Source organism: Athene noctua, chromosome 3 (genome assembly GCF_965140245.1).
Source record: "Athene noctua chromosome 3, bAthNoc1.hap1.1, whole genome shotgun sequence".
Lineage (NCBI taxonomy): Eukaryota > Metazoa > Chordata > Aves > Strigiformes > Strigidae > Athene > Athene noctua.
The window spans coordinates 15,459,886-15,482,578 of record NC_134039.1 but is presented as its reverse complement, the minus strand read 5'-3'; the positions used below and the strand labels follow the sequence as shown (position 1 = coordinate 15,482,578).

General features: G+C 40.8%; 1 protein-coding gene across 4 annotated transcripts in view; it reads right to left on the bottom strand.

Moving 5' to 3' along the window:
- PKP2 (plakophilin 2) overlaps positions 1-20,451 on the bottom strand; it is a 41,127-nt gene extending 20,676 nt beyond the window's left edge. Inside the window, exons 1-5 of one of the 4 annotated variants that reach the window (XM_074902041.1) lie at positions 20,136-20,451; positions 12,409-12,521; positions 9,164-9,858; positions 4,345-4,483; positions 2,159-2,366 (exon numbers count right to left, since the gene is read on the bottom strand). In XM_074902041.1, coding sequence (XP_074758142.1) covers positions 2,159-2,366; positions 4,345-4,483; positions 9,164-9,858; positions 12,409-12,521; positions 20,136-20,349 — 1,369 coding nt within the window. In that variant the 5' untranslated portion in view covers positions 20,350-20,451. The remainder of the gene's footprint in view (positions 1-2,158; positions 2,367-4,344; positions 4,484-9,163; positions 9,859-12,408; positions 12,522-20,135) is intronic. The other 3 variants (XM_074902042.1, XM_074902040.1, XM_074902039.1) reach the window with 3 other exon arrangements.
- Positions 20,452-22,693: the final 2,242 nt, after the last annotated feature.

Here is a 22,693-nt window from a genome sequence, read left to right as displayed (position 1 = left end):
TCAGAGGTTTGCATTGTGCTTGGAAAAGCCTTTATGTTGCAGCCCTTCTCAGGCTACACAGTCAGTCTGTACAGGACAGTAATTCCAGTGTTTCCTAGATATCGCTGTACATGCCAAGATCATCTGGAAGCACTGACCTTAGTAAGTAAATCCTTAACAGTGACTGTCTACCTCCTGTCTGCAGCCAACTCCTTGTCTGCCTTTGAAGTGTGGGCTGGGAAAGAAAGTAGCTGGAAGCAAAGTTAATATTCTCATAGAAATTTATTCGACCAGGCTGCCCTTTGCCCTGAAGGCTCCTTGCAGCTTGCTAGAGAGCTGGAAGAATTGCTCAAGGGATGGCAAAAAGTACACTCTAGTGCCATTTTCACCCAGTGTACTTCCTCCTGACCCCGTATTTGTCTCGAACAAGGTGAGAAATACTCCTCTCTTGGTGTATTTTTAAAGGCATCCCTTGCAACAGATATCAGAATATTTCCTGTTACACGAAATACAACATCCTGTTTGGTATTGCTTAAATATTTTGTTGGTGTCTTGTATGTTTCAAAAGTAAATATTCATGTTCAAGGACAGCAGTATTGCAGAAAGGTGGTGCACCTTCATCCATATTCACATTGGTGAAGGGGAAGACAGTGATCTTATCCTAAACAAACACTCAAAGCTTTTGTCAGAAATGATGAAATTGCTAGCAAGAAAAGAGCATTAGCTTTCTGGCCACTACACTACCATTTTCACTGTTTCCCTCACTGGTACGTAAAAGCACTGAGACAACACACTATACAGTAAGTTACTAAGTGACCCAATTCTGCATCTGATGAATGTGAAAAACTTTAAAACATTTTAACATTGCAGAACTGTAGAACTGAGCCAAAAGACCTAACAATACAAAGCTTTGTTCTCCAGCTTAGGGAGCACAGTATTTCAAATACTTAAAAGAATGCAGAATTACAGAAGGTCTCAATATGCCTTTGCTTCAAAGCAGGGTTGCTTGACACCTTCTGTATCTTTTCAAGCACTGTCATTTTAATAGCTTGTGTTCCTAGTATCTTTATATATCACTTGAAATAAATCCCCATTCATTTATTCATAACGTTTTCTTCCATTTATAAAATACAAGCCTGCTTTTCCTTTGCAGGCTAACTAGAATGAATGTGGGTCACAAGCAGTTGACTTCCTAAAGACACACTATGGTCAAACGGGAGTGCAGGGACCAAGTGATGGGCATTTCTTCACTGGCTGCTGCAGAGCCAACAGAGAAGTAACTACAGGTTTCTTTGTGAGTAACGCTGGACATTTCCTCCCACCATTCCTTCCGGCACACTGATGTACAAGAGGTGTAATGTGGGGTTTCTGATTCAAAGGGCTCTTCCTTCAAAAGTACAATGGGTCCTACTAATTTTTAACACGTCTTCCTCAAGGACACTGGAAATAAAAGGATGAGAACACAAGGCCTGCAAAGACTGAATCCAGAATGCAAGTCACTCCACTGATGGTGCTGTATGACCTTTACACACAAATGAATGTCCTGCAGGAATTCACTCCCCTATCCACAGGAAGGAAGCATGCTGTTGCTGTGGCAGTTTTGTTTGTCACAAAACTGAGAAGACAGACCAGGAGTGAGCGAGCTCAGAGTAGAAAGCTGTGGCAGTAGGGTTTGTGGAGAGTAGGACAACCACTTTCTATCCACAGCACCTGACAATTCTGGGGGACAGTCTTGAACAAGGAGCTCTCAGTATGCACTGGCAGCATAGTGTCAAAAAGTGAGTGCAGAGCTGCTGTATAAGTAGAGGGTGTTTATTATGGCCCCAGGCACCTCTGGAACTGGCCACCAAAACAGTCCTACAGAATTTGCTACTTGGAGCCTCACTTCCTTTTCTGGAATATCTAGGACTGTAAGCTTCCTGCAAACAAACAGACTCATGTCATTTCTGAAGAAGCTTTAAGTGGGGAAATTGTAGTTCCTAGTCTCTTCTTACTGTCTTAAAGACTGATCTTGAGCAAGGACCTTGGAATTTCACCCTAAGGGAAAAACTTAGAATAGGCGACAATGTTCTTGTATTTAGCCACTAAACATTGGCGTGTGTAAACAATCATGTACCTCCCAGGGAAGGCTTGTGTGTTGCTTAAAACACTTCATGGTTGACTGCACAGAAAACACTACCTGTTATTTGCTTTTTAGTCTCTACATCCCTGGTGTGTCGGAGTAGGCGGAGCAAGAGTGGGATCCCCTTCTGCTCTGACACTTCCAGCTTGTTGTCATTGTCCTCAAACACTAAATTTCTCAGAGCACCACATGCTGCCCGCTGAATGTCCTCGTTCTGAACATCAAGAAGCTGTAAAAGTTTGGGGATACCACCAAGTGCGAAAACCTGTTAAGAAAACAAAACACAGCAGAGAATAGTTCTGGGTTTTCATATGAGGCATAGTTATAATCCATGACTGTTAACTTCTGGGCTTTCATATGAGGCATAGTTAAAATCCACAACTAAGGGAGGCACCATATTTTAATAATTAATGTAAGAGAATGAAACAAAATCTCTTCCAGCTTTGCACTCTCTGACAAGACATTTCATTCCTCTGTATTTTAGCTTCCATGTTGGTGAACTGGATATTTGAGACTTAACTCTAGAACATTTATGAACTGCTTTGAGATTTCTGGATGTAAAATGTGCCAAGTTTGGTTTTTTTTCTCAGCAGCCAGCATGTATTGAAAGTGCATTAAATAAGAATACATTATATGTAGTCCTTCTTATCTGTGGCATACTGAGAAAAAAATAGTAAACTAGTAAACTTCAAAATGTAGACCATTAAATATTGTAAGCTAGTTAAGTACTGAACCACCCACATTTAACAAAGACTACTCTTCAGTGTCTAATTCTTTAGGAAATGAGGTTTTGGCCCCAAATGAATGAAGAATTAAGATGGATGTTACTTTACAGCAGCTGTACAGAAACAAATAGTTTCCAAGTTTTACATGTTGTGGCAAATGATGAATCCCGTATGAGCTGTGATGTGGCATAAGCAAGCCTTGGCTCATTTCAGAATCAGTTTACTATAGAAAAAACTTTACATTCATGTACAATTGAAGATGGTTTCCAACAGCATCTCAACATGCCATATGGTTTTGTGGACAAACTCACCCTTGTGTAGAATCAACAGCACGTGAAAGACTTAGAAATGGGATACAACTGTTTTGAGTAGTCCAGAGTTTAATGATAAAAAGAATTCAATACAACCAACAGGTGTTGGCAACATGAAGAAATGAAACATAACAAAGCCTTTTGCTCTTCATGCCCTGGCAAACTACACTGCCTGCCTGCCTTTCCTCTGATTCAGTTGTACAAAAGGCAGTTTCTTGCTACTGCACTGTTGACCTGATTCCTCCTGCATTCATTCAGCAATCTTCTAGATGCTAGCAGAATGAAATACAGAAATATGTATCTTGAGGTAAGTGGAGCATAGAGCATGCTGAAGGCACATCGACCTATGTCATTACAGCAGAAAGATAAGCCTTTTGACACCAATACTGTAGCTGGTTGGTTTTTTTAAACATTTATGCAGACTTTCTGCTGGTAATTTTAAGGGATTTATAGCCCTTGTAAAAGAAGTGGTGCTATTTCAACCTAATGTGTAGAGAGAATGAACAACAGCTATTGATTGGTCTTTTTAAATTTTCATCAGTAAACAAAATTAACCAAAATACTGTAAGACCACAAGCTCACAAAAAAAAAAAAAGAAAAGCCACTAGACCCACAGACTATCAAGTATCAGAAAACAAACCACCGGGAGAGAAAGAAAAGGAATGCAGACTGCAAGGCTAAAAAGGGAAACAAGACAATGCCAATGTGAACAAGTCTGATGGGCACCAAACAGAAAAACTCAGCAATGATATGTGAGATTGACAGGAAAATAGAAGGTGGCTTCAGGCTGACTGCTCCAATTTGAACTCTTTTACTTATACACTTGTTTTTCTAGGAAGATGCCTGAGAGAGATTTGAATAACAAACCACCTTCAAAGATTCAGTTCTGGAGCTCTGTCCTTGGACTCAAGTTAAGGCTCTTAATTGTACTGGTGGTTTTTTTCCCAAAACAGACTTTGATCTACCATGAAGCAAGTTAAAACTACCAAAGAACTAACTGATGTTTGTCTGTCTCTGAACTGGACTGTGTATACACCTATATGGAGTTAAGGCTGAGATTATGTATGAATAATACTGAGCATATTGTAAAACAAAGCAAGGTTTCTCAGAGTGTCTTTTTTTTTTTTTTTTTTTTTCACATTGGTACACAGTGTCATACAGTAGAGAAAGTTACCTGATTGTAATTGACATAAAAATAATTACTTACTTTTCTTCTGGCATCTGCTTTCTGGAAGCACTCATGCTGTATGAAAGTCACTGCAGCAAGAATCCTAGGCGTGGATTGTGTATTTTCACTCTTCAGTATGCTCACTGCACGCTCCAGAGTCATTTCCCCTTCTGGGCTCCTTGAAAGTACAGACAGAAGAAATACAGCAAAACAAGACTACAGAAAAATCATCATTTAGCCTGTGAAATTTCTTGTAATACCAGGATTTTCATACCTTTCAAGTAATTTCAGCTTTTCTTAGAAAATTATTCCCTTTCCAGTAGCAGAAAATATTATAAATGGTTTAAGAGATACTAATATTCCAGGGGAAGAAAAAATCATAAATGGAAGTGTTGCAAAAATGAGATGTTCTGGACAAAGCAAGTCATGCTTCAAATTATAAAAACAAAATGGAAACATCAGTGGATGAAGGACAAAGATCTGAAGAAGGCCATAACCAAAGCAGAGCGTCTTTTACTGATCATAAAGATACCTTGATGTTTTTCTCCATAATGTGATGATTGCTTTTTTATATTTGTTTCCATGCCTCTCTTCAGGCATGAAGACATACGCAGGACTCAGGACCTGGGTTTTTCAAGCTTACAGTTGTTCTAGCTTGAAATAGATGGGCAAAGCCTTTTTTCAGGTGGGTCAAAACAAAACCACCACCTATTAAATCAAGTATATACATTGCCTGTGGTAGGATTAAAAACATCCACGGCCATTTTCCTCCCAACTTCCAGCATGTTTGCTTGAATGGTAATTGTGTTGACAACCGTATAAAAATTGGAAAGAAAGGTCACAGACACTTTTTTTTTTTTTTTCCCCAGTAAATGGAACATAAAACAATACACAGCACAATCAGGTACATTAGCTCTGGGACAGGTGGTTATGTTCTCCAGCCTTATTTACTTTTTGTTTCAAATACTTTCCACCTAGAGAAAAAAAACGGGAGGAAAAAAAAAAAAGTGGTCAAAACCATGAGTATTCTTTCTTTTTTAAATGAAATTATTTTGTAGAACCAGATCCCAGGCTGGCCAGACAGGGATGAGGGGGCAATCCGTGAACCACAGTGAAACAAACAGTCATTGGCAGCAATTCCCTACTTCAGAGCTACCAGAATAGAATGTTTTACTTGATAATCTTCTCATTAAGTGCATCTAGTATTAGGAATTTTGGCACAATGATCTTTTACGTTAAAATAGGCATTTGGGAAATAAATTGGCTTAAATTGAAATTTTGATATTTTTTTTCTTTTAACTAAGCAGAAATGTTAAATAATAAACAATGTTCAGAAAAATTAAATATGAAATGTTTTTATACTGAGCAAAGAAACATTTCTAAAGCATGTGTTTGTGGACTGCACCAGCAATAACTCAGTTCTTCAGCTCTGGGATGGTCTCAATAATGGACTGGCAGGAGTGAAAGAGCCTGGAAGCCCAGGCTTGCCCAGAATGGGCTGTGGAAGGGCAAGATAAACAAACCAGGCAGATATCAGGCACATTTCTCACAGGGAACCTTGCTACAAATGCACTGAAATCAAACTCTTTCCCCCAAAATATCTATGATGAACTCATGAACTTTGAGACAAAAATGGATTTTGTTGGAATTCTTCCTGTCAGCTACACTATAAATCAACATCTGCTGCTTGCTTTTGTTAAGGCAAAAGACAATTAGTATGGCTGCAAGGACAGCAAGGAAATGAAGAAAAATTTTGATGCACCTGTTGCAAATAAAATTAGACTCTACTACCCTGAGGTTTCCACCTGCCTTTGTGTTTTACTTTGGTATAAATCATGTTATTTCTTGTCTTCTCCCCTCCTCTGAGTTATTGAGCAAATATGCTGCATCTGTGGGTGCTGAGGCATACTTGTGCAACACAAAGATGAAATGGACAGTGTGTTGAGGATGTCAATGGAAAGGTTAAATCAAAGTGAAATTATACAGAACTGTGCTTACTATCTCTTGTGCCCTGGGCTCTGGACGGGCAATGCTTACAGCTTCCAGATTTTCAGAGTTTACTTCAGCCTGGATTGAAAACAAAGTAGCTACTAAGTTACTCTAAACTGTAAGTTGGATGTACTGATCAGAAACCTACTTAAGATCTTGGACAATGAGTAATGGAAAAAAGCCAGATCATATTTCTTCTTACTCTAAGTGGAACAGAAAAACAGGCTTTTCAAGACTGGCTTTTAGTCTGGTTTCTTAAATCAACAAGGGGTTTGTGACCATGTTATATATGTGCACGTGTGAACATGCCTACCTGCCTGTTAGTCACTGCAAGAACTTTGGAGCCCTTTGATCAAATCCAGTCACCTTCTACAGGTGGCAGACATCTCCGATGTATTAAGCTGTGAGTCACTTCAGCGACTAGCAGCAGAGAAGGACTCTATCCATGCACTTCCCAAGGTCATGAGCTGATCCCTTATGGGACACCAGACAACCTTTGTGGGAACTCAGCCTCAGGATGCCAAGGATGTCCCAGAGTAGTAAAGGTCCATCAGCAGTCACTGCCAGGCTGAGATAAACACATTCACAGCCAGAGGCCAGAGACAAAATTTCTAAGTGCTGGGTGTGTAGATCTGCATTAAGACTGAGAGCAGCCCACTACTCACCAGTTATCCCTTCATGACTGATACTTCATGTGCAGCAGCCAAAATCTTTCTCACCTGTTACGCGCTGCCATACTAGGATTGCTCTTCGTTGGATAAATACAACATTCACTAATGTTTTATCTGACAGTAATAAAGCATGCAATATAATATTTAGCCCTCAATGGTATTCATAAAGTTGCAGCACCCTAACTCTTGTGAAAATAGACTTTGATGTGATGATTCTATCCTACTCTCAAGACATTTACAGGCAAACTTAATAGCCACGTGGCTCATTAGCATGTGCAATGACAACAAACAAATGGACATTCAGGCAATGGTTGTTAAACAGAACAATGATTTGACAAGTTCTGACCACCTTAATTGTCAGATTATAACATTTTTGAGATATATACTACTAGCTATATATATAGTAGAGATAAATGAAATCTGTAAATTTCTGCCACAGAACTTCAGAGGCTTTCACAGCACTTCCAATTGTTTTCTTCTCTAATTTCCAGGAAAAGCTGAACTTAAAAACTGGCACCTAGGGAATTATGCTGTCAAAAAGATTTCCATTAGGTCACAAATCTTCCACCCGAGTTCAGCATAGTCTCAGGCAAGCCGCGTGCACAATGACTGAAGATAGATGCTTAAATCTGTAGGTATGAGAAACACTTTGGTTGATGTTTGTGCAGGCAGACAACCAGACTCCAGTGTCTGCACCTGCAAAAGAAGAACCAAAATTGCTCCTACACAAAATTAAAATATCAAAATTGCTGGCCATAGCTCAGAAATGCACTCAAGAATGTGCTTAAAGTTAAGTAAACTGTCAAGTCAATGAGAAATATGCCTCTTTGTAAATTGTCTTTCTGAGAAAGTCCTCCCAGGTACACATTTTCAACATGACTCCTCCCAAATTTTTAGCTGTTGTGAGCCCTCAGCTGTTTTTTCTAGACTTACTTGCTGTAAAGACTGAATACTTAAGTCACATCATTAATACCAGATGTTTTAACTCCTACATCACCCAGAGGTGAAAATTTCCATCCAGATCACATGTGGGCACAAGATCAGATACGTTTGTAAACCAAGACATAACACACAACATGTAGTTGATGACAGAAAACACCTGATCTGTATGTAGCAGTGGTATCAGATGATGCCTCATTTTACACAGTAGCAAATTTAGAAAAAGAAAAAAGATGGCCTTTGAAAAAATGAACTTAACAGCTACACAGTTATGGAAAATTATTTCTTAATAAAACTTTTGTAAGTCACACCATGATTAACTTACATAAGAAACCTTGGGATCCTATTTCGACCATGAAACAACAGAAACCACAGTAAACAGTGCAAGTAACCATATGTTTACAGAGTGGTTTGCTCTGTCCAGAGCTCTTGACTCTGGAAACATTTAGAATTATTCTAAAATGAAACAAATGTTCACTCCTGAGGGGAACTTCAGAACTGATAAATATTCTCTTTCGAAAATGGAACCGATTTAGACACTCTGAAATCTTCTCTGTAAGGGAATTTAACAATTTTCCTGAAGTCTGGGGGGCAGCTTTGGGAATTTCTGACATGGAGCTAACAGGGCTTCAAATTAAGATAGTGTCCTCAGAGCATGTAGGATCTCATAGTAGCGAGAGGCTCTGGGGTCCTGAGATTCAGGAGTTTATGTTTGTTCTAGGGATGGATGGCGATACAGAGCTAAGAAAAGTTTTTGTCTGTGTTTTAACCAGTTTATCAAACTAAATATTTCCTTGAAACCATGAAGGATTTTTAACTGGAAATTGTCAATCTGCCAAAAGCTGCTTCACTGGTAGATTTCTGGCCTGTTCTCATGAGAACCAGTGCTTGAATCATCTGGTCTCATATGAGCACAAAATCTGCCAATGCATTACTGTGTGTTGAGACTTTAGTTGTAAATTAGTGACTATTTCATGTCTCCTTATAAAATTGATTAACTCTTGGCAGAAGGGGGTCCCAAACTTGAGCAGGAGGTGTGGGCCCTGCAGCATTTACATACAGTTTTTCTCCCTTTCCTCTGTTGCACTGGAAGTGGATTTTTAACAGCAAATTTACTTTCTGCATCCTCTGCACTGACATTTCTTACACTGTGGTGGCTTCTGAACCCCAAGCTGTCAGTTTACTTTCTCTTTTTAAACTAACAGTTTCCTTTCGGCTGCGACACCCCAGAATCAAAGCAGATCCTGCATTGTGCTTACCCTAGCTGAGATCCATTGACGGTGACTTGTTCACTCTGCAGGAAACCATTTCTCCCTGCTGCTGCCACAGCAGCTGTCAATGGCATCCTCTTCCCATCTGTTTCTGCAGTGACACTGGCTATTGAAGCTGGCTGGGAAGCTTCTCTCCTGGTCTGTGTGCTTCTGAAAGTAGTTTGGTACCAGCTGGGCCTTAAAGATTGTCTATTCTGAGACCCCAGATGGGAAGCAATTGGTGATCTCACCTGTCCCATTGCACTGCCTGAGACCAGGTAGTTCTCTTTCTCCAAAAGGTTAGTCATACTGCGACTGTTGCCTGCTTGATGGTACAGAGGTACAGTGGAGCTGGGGTAGACCCCATCAAGGATGGCATCATTAATAGCTGCCATGTGGGAGTGTCTCTTAAAGGAGCGTCCCCTGTTCACTGAGTCACGAAGAGTGTAACCAACAATCTCAGACCGAGCATATCTTGGTGGGACAGTCCCACTGGATCTCCTGCTATCTCCGTGCCTCATGGAGAATCCAGTTGAAAGCCCCCCATCATAGTGAAAATCATTGGACACATATGCCAATCTTTCAGGACTTCGCTGGGGTGAAACTTCTAGTCTCTTCAGAGGCTGCCTTTGAGCTCTCTCTTCCATTGTCTTGTAAGTAATCCTCGTTCCCCAGCCATTTGTATAAGAGGAGGGTGAGGCCACCTGTTCAAGGGGGCACAAAAGAACAGGAGTCACAGTAAGATCACAGCATTTAGGATTAATAGTAAAGAAATCAAACCCAAAAAAGTAAAAGACAAAAATTCTAAGGTCTGCTATCAGAATCAGAAAATGAGAACATCACCAAAATTGTGTATTAAATGGGATTCTGCAACACTTCTTTGTATCTGCCTAACGAAGGCACTAAGAAGTATGGTCTAAACACTAGGAGGCAAAGTCTAAGCATCTAGTCTTCTGTCATTAACTCAGAAAAGGTGCGTAAGTCAATTATGTCTGGTAACGAACAGTCTGCTTGTTAACAGAGATTTTAGTTCCAGTTTGAAACCCCTTGAGAATTAACACCCACATCTGCTACTAAAATTATATTCAAGACTGTCCAATAGACAGAAGAAAATTAATCAGTTGGATATTAAAATATTACACTAAAGTGTCTGCATATTGCTATTAACCTCATTAATGTAAGGTTATTTAGCCCTCCTGTTCACTTTGTGGTAGGATCTAATAAAAAGCAATAATCCCCTCCCTGTTTGCATAACCTCTTAAAATGAAGGAGATTACATAACATTCTAAGAAAACCAAAATGACCATTTCACCATCTCAATGGTTTTCCTAACTTTACAGTTGCAACTTAAGATGATTTTTCTTTCCCTGTCCCTAATGGGCATGGACAGTAATGGATCATCATCGTGCTTTATAATTTTATCTTTTATAAACTCAAACCCCCCACTTCTTTCAACCTTTCTTTGTAGAATATGTCTTCAATATTCTTACTGTTTAAGTGCCATTTGGGACCTCTTCAATTTTTCTATGTTTTTCTTATGCTCTAAATTGGACATCATACTCTATTCAAGACCTTCCAGAAATAAATCAGTTTGGAAGACTATCTGGTCTTGAAATGGAGGCACCACAGCCCAATTTTTTTAAAAATCAGTAAGCATAGTGGCATCCAGCCATATATCAAAGCCCCATATATTTCAGTTACATGTTGTACTGAAGTTTTGTAATATTAAAGGCATTTTTTTAAGGTAAACTGAGAAGCTTACACAAGTTATTAATTGAAGGAACAGTGCTTAGCAGATAGTTGCAACTGAAATCCCTTAATTTCACCACCGAGGAGTTTGCGAGGGTGAAATTTTACTCACAAAAGGAGTAAAGTTTGCTGAAACTAGTAGGCTGAGGCAAAGATCATTGGATTCTGTTTATTCTACAGAAGCTATGCAAGGATATCTTTATCTTTTGTTTGGGGATAAGAAAATTAATGTTTTGTGAAATACTAGACTTTGTGGCTTTTTCTGGCTTTCACACAGCACAAATAGCCTCTATTTTTTAATTTTTGTTTTTTTCCCCTGCCTAGAAAACTGTAGTATTTTCTTGTGGTTCCTATGTAATCTTCAGTTTTTCTCTTGTTGCTCTCTTCTAGAAAGAAGGGATTCACATCAAATATTATGAACTGGATGAAAGGTAAGTACAGAGGATAGGAGGACAGAAAACAAGATGGTTCTAACTCTCCCCATACAGAGCCAGAACTGCTTCATTAACTGGCCAGAATCTGGGCTATTTCCTTTAATGGCAATAAGCCATTCTTGAGTAATCTAAAATCAAGAAAGAATTGGCCTCTCTGCACACAGTTATTTATTAAATAAACATTTCTGTTCTCAAGCTGAACTGCTTTCAGTTTACTAATGCTGGTCACACAGAGGGTTGCTACTGAGCTACATGTTGACTTCCAAGTCATATGGTTGCTCCCTCAAATACGTTCGTACCAGTTATGAGCTGTGTCACAAACCCTGCAGAAAACTAATTACTTATCTTAGCATTCAGGCCATGAACGCAAGAAAAGCTGGTCAAAATAACAAGTGAATTCATAATTAGTTTAGAAACACCATTGTATTTCAAGGACTCTACTGCTGAAATTCCTGTAACACTAAAACAAGTTTCAACAGGATTGTTTTAAATGATAAGGAACACTCTATCTGTCCTCATGAAACTAAAGCAATCTATTTTCCTGTGGTTTTGGATGCCTAATTCCCTAACCTCTTTCACCACATTCCCAGCTCCTACCCATGTCATTTGTTACCCTGCAGGACTGCTGGACAACGTCTAGCAACCTCCAACTGTTCAACTGGGTGAGCAGCAGCGTGGCCTCCGGCTGCTTTGAGCTACTGCTGACTGACCTGCTGCCTGGTGGGACAGACAAAGATCTGACTTGTCACAGTCTTAGCCTTAGTGGGGTGTTAATACTGTTTTTCATTTTCTACCCTGATTCCACTTGTCACAAACCCCACAGGACTGCAAAAAGCCTGTCTGTACAACTGAGTTGAATCTAGCCAGTGGGCTCAGAAGTCAGTGGAAAGGGGGGAAACATTAATAAAACTCAGTTGTAAAAACCTGATTTTCTATAAATCAGGCTTTAAAAAGCAAACAAGCAAGGAAGCAAACCTGAAACACCATCTACGTGCTATTCTTTGTGGTAACAAAATGAATAAACTATCTGTGTGACATATTTATTTCTATTTGCTGTCTTCTTTTTCTCACCTGGTTTGACAGGTAATAGGAGAAACCATAGGGAGTTCTTGGTGCAAAATCATTTTCAGTAATCCCCATGATATAGACACGCTCTGGAACACTGGATGCACGGTGCAAACTGCCTGTAACCAAAGACTTAATATTAGTAAGATTTTAACAAAACCTGATATTGTTATAAAGGATGATTTACAGTACTAGGGAGAAGTCCCAGTCTTCACTGCCATTAATATATATAAGATGAAAATCAGGCAGGGAAATGATGGAAAGATGTTTGCATTTGGTGTATCACATTCAAAACATGGCTAAGCAAAGTTTTCTGAGGACACAAGCCATTTTTTCAGTTTCCTATTTACGTTACTTAAAACATATTTTTAACTTTTAGAAGTTTTGCTGTTCATGCAGCTATTTAATGACAAATGTTTTAACAAAGCAAGCTGATGTTTTAAATATCCTAAATAATGACAGATGATCAAGTACTGAGAAATCATATCACTGAACAGCTACTGAGAACACTTATTTTCCACTGTAACCACTTTGAATATATATGCATGGTTTACATCAGAGGCTGACTATAACATGCACAGTACACAAGAAATTAAAATATTGCATCTGTAGATGAGAAACATGGACTGATCTGCATACCTCTGTTACTGTGCACCCTAGAGATGCAATTTTCACAATGTATCACTGTAAACAAATAGTATACACTGAGTATAGACTGTTTATTTCATAGCGGTCTACCTCAACTGCTGATGTTTCTTCTCCCTTAGGTACTAGTTTAATGATAGTATATTGGAGCAAGTAATGCTTCACTAATCTCAGAGCTTCACCCAAAGCACAAAGAGTCCACAAATTCTATGGCTGATGGAGGCACGTTGGCATACGATGTTGTAAAGTAGGGTTCTTTAATGACACTTTAAATCCACACCTGAAAGGTTCACTAATTTTACAAATAATGTAGAAGATCCACAGTGTATCTGCCCTGATTCTTTTTTCTATGACCCAGCTTGGAAAAATAGAACAGAGCATTGTGATTATTTCCTTCATTAAAACTGTATTCTTCTTTTAATTAAAACCAAACAAAGCAATCAGAAACTTCAGGATGCTTCTTTTTCACTGAAATGCATTTTCAAACAAAAAGTGCTTCTATAAATTTCTTTAAAGCAACAGATACTGCTGAAATAACTATTCATTAGATTCCCATGTTACTATGAGAATCTGCATATAGGAATATAAATAACACAGATGGGTTTAAAGAGTTGAAACAGAAGTTGAAAGCAAGATTTACCTCAAATTGATCATAAAGGGGGCCAGTGTGCGCTGTAGAAGTTTAGGCTGAACACATAACAAGTGATTAACAAATAAGTTAATTTGCCATGAATTTTCAAAATAGCAGTTATTACCCTAGATATTACAGAAAAGAAATCTAAAGAATCAATCATTAACTTGGTCAAACTGCTGAAGTCTCCACTTCTAAAACTAGTAGGAGTCATATGCCCATGAGAATTCAGGTGCCAAAACCACACAGGCAAATGCCTCTTGGGATGTTTGAAAGTACCTGGTGTACATGTGCCAAACAGTTGAGGCTTTCAGTTCATGGAGTTAGACTCTGGGCTTCATTAGGTGCATGTGGGTATCCCTAGGAACTTCCAGTACACCTGTATCTTTGATCCTTAGAGTCCATAGTTAGTAAAGGGCTCAACAAGGATGAAAATAAACAAGAGACTCATGTAACAAGAATAATTTATGAACGATTCTCACTAGCATGTAGCTACGTAAGTCCAAATTTGTGTATAACATAGTATAGTGTAATACAGTACAATATAATAGCAGACTGTAATAATATGAGAACTAATTCAATCACACTTAGTTATTTTGCTTATTTAATCATACTTTCCAATTCGTTCATTTTGGCCATGCGAGACAGATTTAAACATGTATTAGGTGATTTGTTAAGACACATTCACAGTAACTTTGCGTCATGAGAGAGGAATGATGCAGCTTGGTCAAACTCAGGATTTGGATTGCAATAATTCCTTTGTAACATTACAAGGTTACCATAGCCCAAGGGCTACCCAAGTACATGAGAAAGCAGTTAAGAGGAAAGTGGTTTTATATTGCAAAATATTCCTAACAATGTACACCGACATCCAAAATCTACAAATTCACATAAATCTCTCATTTGTGTGATATAATTCCCATATCAATGTATTATTTCAGGTGCCCAGTAAGACTCCATCTTAGCCTATCACCTGTGCATGTGCTTTAAAGATTAACTTCATTAACTGCTGCATATTAAAGTACTTTCATATAATAAGTCTTTAAATACAAATACATATACATTTCTGTTTCTTTATAGTTAGTATTTTCTGTCCAATTTACTCAGTGAGAAATTAATTTATTTACTCAGGGCATAGAGATCCTTTGAGCAAGTATTTTGTGCATTTTTTACGTACCTCTAAACTCTCTGTCTTTGCTAAACAAATAAAAAAAATGAGGATAAATTAAAAACAACACAGCTGTCCGTGAACTAGTAGAGGATAAACTAAGTATCAGTTTCCTCCTTGCAAAAGCAAAACACAATCAGTGAGAAACTGTTAACACTCAGTTGTCTTCAAGTAGTCCTCTTTTTTTAATTTTCAGTCTCCTTGTGAAACTACCCATCAGTAAACATTTTTCTCTTTCAGAGATAAACACAGTGTATGTTAACTTATGGAATTTCACATTGCATTTACAGTATTTCTTGCTTGCTCTTACCACATCAGTAAATTATTTTGCTGGTATTTTACCTGTAGATTTATCAGGCAGACATAAAATGTGTGTCTTTTTACATTGTGCTGTTTACTTGTGTGAAAAGCCAGCGTGCTAAAGGAAAAAGCAATAAGTGAAATGCTGCATGTTTCCATTACTTATGAGATGCAGAATAGGGGATCTGATCAAAACTTGCCTCTGCCAGAGAGGCTTCCTTCAGATTATTTTCACCATACCACAAAAGCCTACATGTCTTTCCCACCTATTAGATTTAGTCTAAGACATATTCAGAAATCATTAGGTAGTCCTTATACACTCAGTGCACTGATTTTAAAAAAATTAAGAAAAAAAAAGCCGTTATAAAAAAATTTATATTATGGGTTCATTTACTGTTAGGATTAGTATTTTCTAACTGTGACACTCAGCGTTTGAAGTCTCAGAAAAACTCTCTCTTCAAAAAACATGCATACAAATCATACTCATCCATAGGGGACAAACAGTATTTGAGAGGCCATAGGATACCACACTTGATTTCCAGCAGCCAGTCAAGAAAGAGATGGGTTTTCTACAGGCCCCATGTCATGTCTGTCAACCCATGAGGACATTTTCAATAACTCAGGCACCTCAGACTGCAGCAGACACCCATGTGTGGGCAAGTGAGTGGAAGTGTTTATCACAGTTTCCCCTCTCCCTTGACAGTATGAACTAAACCAGCTTAGGAATGCTTTGGATGCAGTTGGTGGGGGAGGAAAACTAAACCCCTTTGCTCTTCTCCACGCCTGAAATAAAAGCGGTACAAAAATCACCTGATACTGCAACAGTTACAACAAAATTTTGAGACCTGAAAAGTAATTACACTATCAGGAGGAAGACTATACAGATGACTGAGCAAAAATCTCATCTGTCTTCACAGAGGCTCTTCTCCAGGCTCCTTTGTTCCCCTGGACGTCACAGGTCCAACATCTCCAAAGGCCTTGGAAGTTCCTCCCCAGAAATCACTGACTACAGTTCCAGGCAGATCAACCTCCTGTTTGCTCAGCTTTCAAAACCAACAATGACAAGATGAATCTCTAAGGTATATGACATATGAAAAAGACAATTATCCTCCACTGAGGGGTTAGGTGTACCAAATTCCCCTTATATCATGTACAGTGTTAACTCTCAGTGGTGAGTCTCCTTCAGTGCTTCTGTATTTGAACAGTTACAATTAAAGCCAAGTCTTGGCTTTAAACCCCTCGCTGCAGGCATCAGTGTAGCTGTACCCTGTATGCAGAAGTCTATTCAGGACTGTGATATTTTCATACATCCTGAGTGCCCACATGCTGAGTATCCATTGTCCACTCTTGCTTAGGGCAGGTGGGTGATTATATCCTCAACAGAGACTCCTAAGTGTTTCTGGACTGTCACCTTTTAATCCTTTTTTATACTTTGCCACTCATGATGGACTGAGATGGTGGCATTTAAGAATGGCACATCAAAAACTTTACTGAATCACTTAATCTAGAGATCAAAGAGACTTCTTTTTAATCATGTTCTTTCATCACTCTGTCAGCACGTGCCTGGTCCCAAAGGAGTTTTTCTAACATTTTTTACTTTGTGCTGGTCAGTACATTTACACAAGTGCTGAAATTTAAGAAAAAGATTTCTTCTGGCTCATGAAGCAGAGGTGAGGAATTTAATGAAACCAACAAAAAGTGGAAGTCACCAACAAGGAATTTTTTCTACTTCCTTTTCCCACAGAGATATAAACAGAAAACCACTACGAAGCAGTTAACGTGGTCAGAATTCTGCAAAATAGAAGACAGAAAACTCCTCCAAACCCTAAAAACAAGTTTAACAAAAAATACTACTAAGAATTTTAGAAATTAAGAATGTGAAGAATAAATAAGGCTCTGGTTGTAACCATCTTGTATCTGCTGCTGTTGATTTGGAAATCACAGAGTTTTGATTTTGCTTTTTCTAAACACACTGTGTTTAGAAAATTCGGTGTTAAGAGAAAGAATCTCTACACAGACAGCAGTTCATCAGGCCTTTTGGTTTTGTATGATATATTACTCAATTCTGCTCTCATTTTTTACAACGAAACTGATAAAGATGAAAAGCATATATTGGAAAGCAGACTTTAGTCCAGTGATCATACTAATGAAACAGAAATACCACAAATGAATTTAAAAAGCCAATCAAAATCCAAATGGAACAAGATCAGAGGCAAGTGGACTCATAAACAGAATCAAGTTTAATAGACTCCTAAAGTGTACATAAAATATTCAAGTGTTGCATCATACCTGAGATGAAAAACAGCAGTCATTAAGGTATATGATTCTGAATGCCATCTCTCTGTGATAAGGCTGAACCATCTACCATTCAGTTTCTATCCTTAAATAGCATTCAAAAATTTGATACAGCTGCTTTAGTTGTTCAAAATTTTTAAGGGCAACATAATCTTTAATTTATAAAGGTTCAGCAATTGATGAACTGGAAAAGTTGCAGCTGTTGTTAAACTACTGCTTGAAAAACTATTAACAATGTTTGACAATATCTTGAAAAGAGGTGAGGCAGCATGTAACTTCAATCATTTGGCTGGTGGATTTGAGGATGACCTGATTTTGTATTATAAAAAAGAAGAAATCCACCCTCAAAAAGGGGGGGAAATGAGCATAAAACAGTGAACAATATGGGGGCAGGATACAAAAATATGTTTTTCCATTTAAAGGTAATGCTGAAGGCTCGGCAGACACCTTTAATTTGAAACTCTAAGGAGAAATAGTGCTGCTGCTTGACAGAGTACTTCTTGCAGCTTCAAAGCTTCCAGTACAGTCAGTGGAAAATGGGTGTGCACAGATGATGCCAGGTAAGACCTTTACTACCACTGATTTTTCATACCCAGTGGTTATGTGCTTGGCTAATTTTAGGCATGTATGTGAATACTCTGTTTAGGTATGTGCTAAGTACCTTGCTGAACAGAGTCTGAAATACTCCTACAGATAGGACACTTACATCACTGGGGCCTGTTCCTGCTCCTTCTAAATCTTTGTATCATCTTCCCTACAATGGCAAACAACATAGGACCATTGGTGAATATATCTAGAAAACTGTTATAATTCAGAGAAAGTGAGTTTTTTTCATGTAAAAGAATGCATATTTTAAAAAAGTACCCTCCTATAAGAATTCAAATTTTCTCAAAGCATAGTAAAATTTTGAGCAAGTCTATTTAGAAAGCACATTGGGATATACTCGTGTATTTTTCAAGAAAGTCAACATGTTGAACGTATAATAGGCATTTGATTCACATTACATATATTTAAGATATACACACATACAATACATATATATGTGTGTATAAATTCACATGATACATTCCAGTTCTATTTATTTTTTCTGAGTTCTGCAGTGGGACTAAAAAATGTATGGTGAGTTGGGCACAGGAATACAGCTGAAAAAAGTTAATTTTATGCATGAACAATACGCGTAACAGACATCTTTTGCCGCTCCTGATCCTGAAGCTTGAAAGTTTTGGTGTCTCAACAATGCAGAGGGCTCAAATACTCGACCTTTAGAAAAACAAAGCAAACCAAGACAACTATCCCCAAATCCATCAGGTCTGTTAATGTATTCCAGAGAAATTAAGGTGAGTTAGGAGGATGGAAACTTTTTCTTCATAGTGTTTACACATGGTTTAGAGACATGATCTCAGGTTCATGACACTGTATCATTAACCACTACTTAAAGGGCTTTTCCCAGGCCTCTGTCCAGAGAAAAAGAAATTAAGTTACTCTAAAAAGTTTAGAAACCTTATTTAAATGAGAGCAGCCAAGGACTTGCATGTGTAGCTAGCTCACACTGCACAGCTGTGTGTACCTGTTTATGTGATTTGTGTACCTGATTTCTCTGAGCAGATTAGATCTGTGTCTGCATTGTATGCATTTTTTTGCCAGGAGGCATTTTTAGATACAAACCAGATAAAGTACAAGGAAATACTCCTCTGCCTGACAAGATAGAGGAGTGAAGTATAGTTATAAATTTAAAGACATCTGCTCACAGCTTTTTGCAAAAGAAAGGTGACGGCTTCTTTAATGACAACTAAGCAACAGAGTATATAGCCTGTAAGTCAGTCATCTCTTTCTATGTAAAAACAGGGTTAAAGTTTTCATGTTAAGGGTTCTTTGGTTTTTGGTTAATTTACTTTGAAAACAACACGTCTCTTCGCCATGAACAGTTAACACTAAACCCCTCGAGCAGCTTGCCTTTAACCCTCAGCACCTGACAGTCACCCCGTGGGTGCCTGGCGCTGCTGTGAGACCCTGTTTGGGGAAAAAGCACAACTGAGAACCTTATTGACGGATCTGACCTTCTGGCTACAAGATCTCAGAAGCAAAGACTGACTGACGTCAATTTGTATAAGGCATGTCAAAGAACAGGGTAAATAATGTCCGGTACCATCATCATTCCGTGTTCCTTATTCACACCTTTCCTCGAGTTACTTTTCGAAACCTCCTTTTATTTATTTTCTTAAAATTTATTTTGAGGTGAAACAAGGGAAAAAAACGTACTACTTTTCCTCCCATTTTATTTCGCACCCAGGACTAGTGGGTGAAGCTAAAATACTCACATAAGCACAGTAAACGATTGCTGAATGAGGAGAATTTCGGCTCGATGAGGGAGCAGCCCCCGCCACTCACTCGAGTTACGGCGGCGGGGAGGAAGAAACTTCTGACTCACTTGGGTGCGAAAAAGGAAAAGGAAGAGGCGACAGAGCCACGACTTTCTGTCAAGCCCGGTGAAGGGCAGTGGTCGGCACGGCGGCCGCCCGAACAGCCCGCACCTCCGGCGCCGGGGCCGCCGCGGACACGGCCGCGGCCGCGCGGGGCCAGCTCGGGTCTCACCGGGCGCCGCCGCCCCGCAGCCCCTTCCCGTGCTCCCGCCGCCGCCGAAACCGCCGCCGCCGCCACCAGATCGCACCCAGGGGCGCCGGGGCGGACACTCACCGTTGTGCAGCGAGCCCCGGCTCTTCCTGGCCAACGTCTGCTGGACCTGCCGGTGGATCCGCAGCGCCTTCTCCTCCCCGGCCCGGCCGCCCGAGAGCTTGAGCCTGGCCTCGGAGGGCAGCGCCAGGCTGGAGCTGTCCAGCTCCCCCAGGATCTGCTGGCCCAGCACGGTGCGGATGTAGCCCTGCTCGGCGCCGGGCCCGCGGCCGGCCATGGGCACAGCCGGGCGCCGCTCCGCGCCGCGCCGATAACCTGTAGCGCCGCCGCCGCCTCCCCAGCGCCGGGGCTCAGCGGCCGAGGGCCGGGCCGGGCCGCGCCCAGCACCGCCCCCGGCTCTGCCCCGCCCGCCGCGCAGGTGCCAGGCACGGCCCGCGCCTCCGCCCCGCCCGGGGCGGGCGGCCGCCCCGCCCTTTCCGCCGGAGCGAAGGATCCGCTGCCGCCGGCCGGCCCGGCCCTCGCCTCGCCTCGCCTCGCCTCGCCTCGCAGCGGGGCAGGCTGCTGCCGCCGCTCCCCGCGGTGCCCCCCGCGCGGCAGCGGGGCCCGTCCCCCTGCCTGGGCGCCCCGGGGCAGCGGCGGCGGCGCAGCCGGGCCGGGGCGCCCGGCGGGGAGCGGTGCCGCCCTGGCCCTCAGCCGCCGGCAGACCGGGCACCCCCCGCGGGAGCGAAGGCGCGCACACGCTTTAAACTTAGAAATACGTAGTGTCCTCGTGCGCCGTCCCTTACAGGTCCTTTGCGCTATGTTCCGTAGTTAAGACACGTGTGTATTTCACACCCAGCCGCACTTGGTGCGCGTGTACGCGAGATTCAACCCGCGAGACGCGAAACCGCTTTAAGTACAGCGGTGCCTGCTGTGAGGATCGAACTTGGGGGCGGGGGGTGCAGAGCTGCTGGTTTGGGAGGTTTTCCTGCTGTCTGGGGTCTTGTCAGGCTGTCTTGAGGATCTGTAGAGAGATGGATTGAAGCCGTTCCGTTGTGGAGAGGTGGTGAGAGAACTGCGCAATTAAAGGCTGAAAAAACCCCGAGCGGCTCTGCCCGGCGCGGCCGCGAGTGGCTTCTTCGGCGCTGAAATGCGGCTCAGCGAACGCGAGACGGGGGAAGGCTGAAGCTCTCACACTATCTCAGGACACAGCCTGGAGTTACTGTTTAAACAAAGCCTCACTGTGGGTTAAAAGTAGGAGGAAAAAGGGAACGTACAATGTCTTGGGGAAAGGAAAGTGCAGTCTTCAGAAAAAGAAGGTGATCCAGAGTTGCATGATTTTAAAACAGAAAAAAATGACCAGCAAACTAAATATAGGGGTTTTAACAGAAAAGCTGATGTTTCTTAAAAGCAAAATTAATGTGGGTTTTAACTTCATGTGTTACTATTTCAGAGACACGTTGGGACTCAAAATGAGCTGTTTTTTTACAAGACAGCATTGAGGGTACAGGATGGCAGGGAAGAAACTGGGGTGAGCCTTGTTTTAGGATATACCATAACATAAGAAACTGGGGCACCCTCTTTGTTCTCGGAAAACTCAGGCTGAGGGGAGGAACTGGCTCTGTGCTGAGGAGTCCAGAATCCTTTTGCCCCGATGTACTCTTTCTCTTTTCTATTTTTTTCTTTAAGAGGGTGAGGGAGGTCTGGCCCTTCTCACTTCGGCTGGCTTGTCATCCCCTTTTGTTCTAATGTGGCATGTCACAGCAGAGGTCACGTTAATGGCTGTGTAAGGTATGTGAGAATAGTTTCACTGGTTAAGAGAAATGGAGTGACACGCTCCTTCCTTATAAATGGAGAAAGGTTATGTATGGAAGCAGAAAGGTTAGAGATAAGCTGTGGGATACCAGCTGGGAAAGAGGAGCAGGAATTTGTGGAGAGGAGGAGGTTGAAGGTATGTGGCAGGACTACAGTGAGACGGGGAAAAATGTAACAGAGAAGTGGAAGGATTAAAAAATGGAAGAATGGGCAGGATAAGGTAGGAAAAACAATGGGGAAGACACATCACAGCTAGGAAGGAATGTAAACTATGTTAGACAGTTTTACTGACATACAGACAGTCACAAAAGCACTTCTAGTAAACAATAGTACATTCTCAGCACGTATGAGTGAGGACTACTGAGGAGTTTAGAAAATAATCCAAAAAATGTGAAACATTTCCTCCCTCCTCCTTTTCACTCTTCTCCATTCCTGAACTCCAGCACAAACATGAATTCTGAATAGTTTTTATAGCTGAAACCATCTTGGCTTCACGCACAAAATATACGTGAAATGGATTCGAGATGTTAAAAATACTCTTGCAGTGTGTGTCCTCAGATGTCTCTGACACCATATATAGGTTTACAAGCTCTTGGCACATTGGCATTGCCTCCATTGGAAGAAATGTTAGATTGTATTAACTTTATTTTGCAAGTATGTACATTTATTTGTGCTTGCAAGATCTGTTGCACAAGAAATGGCACTTTGCTCTGGGCTTTAAAACCTTTCATGAGATTTCTGAGACAGGTTTCTCTTCTTGGAACTAGGAATGCTGACTGGAAAGTTTGGGGGATTGGGGGAGGGGAGAGAGAAAGATTTTTGCCTTC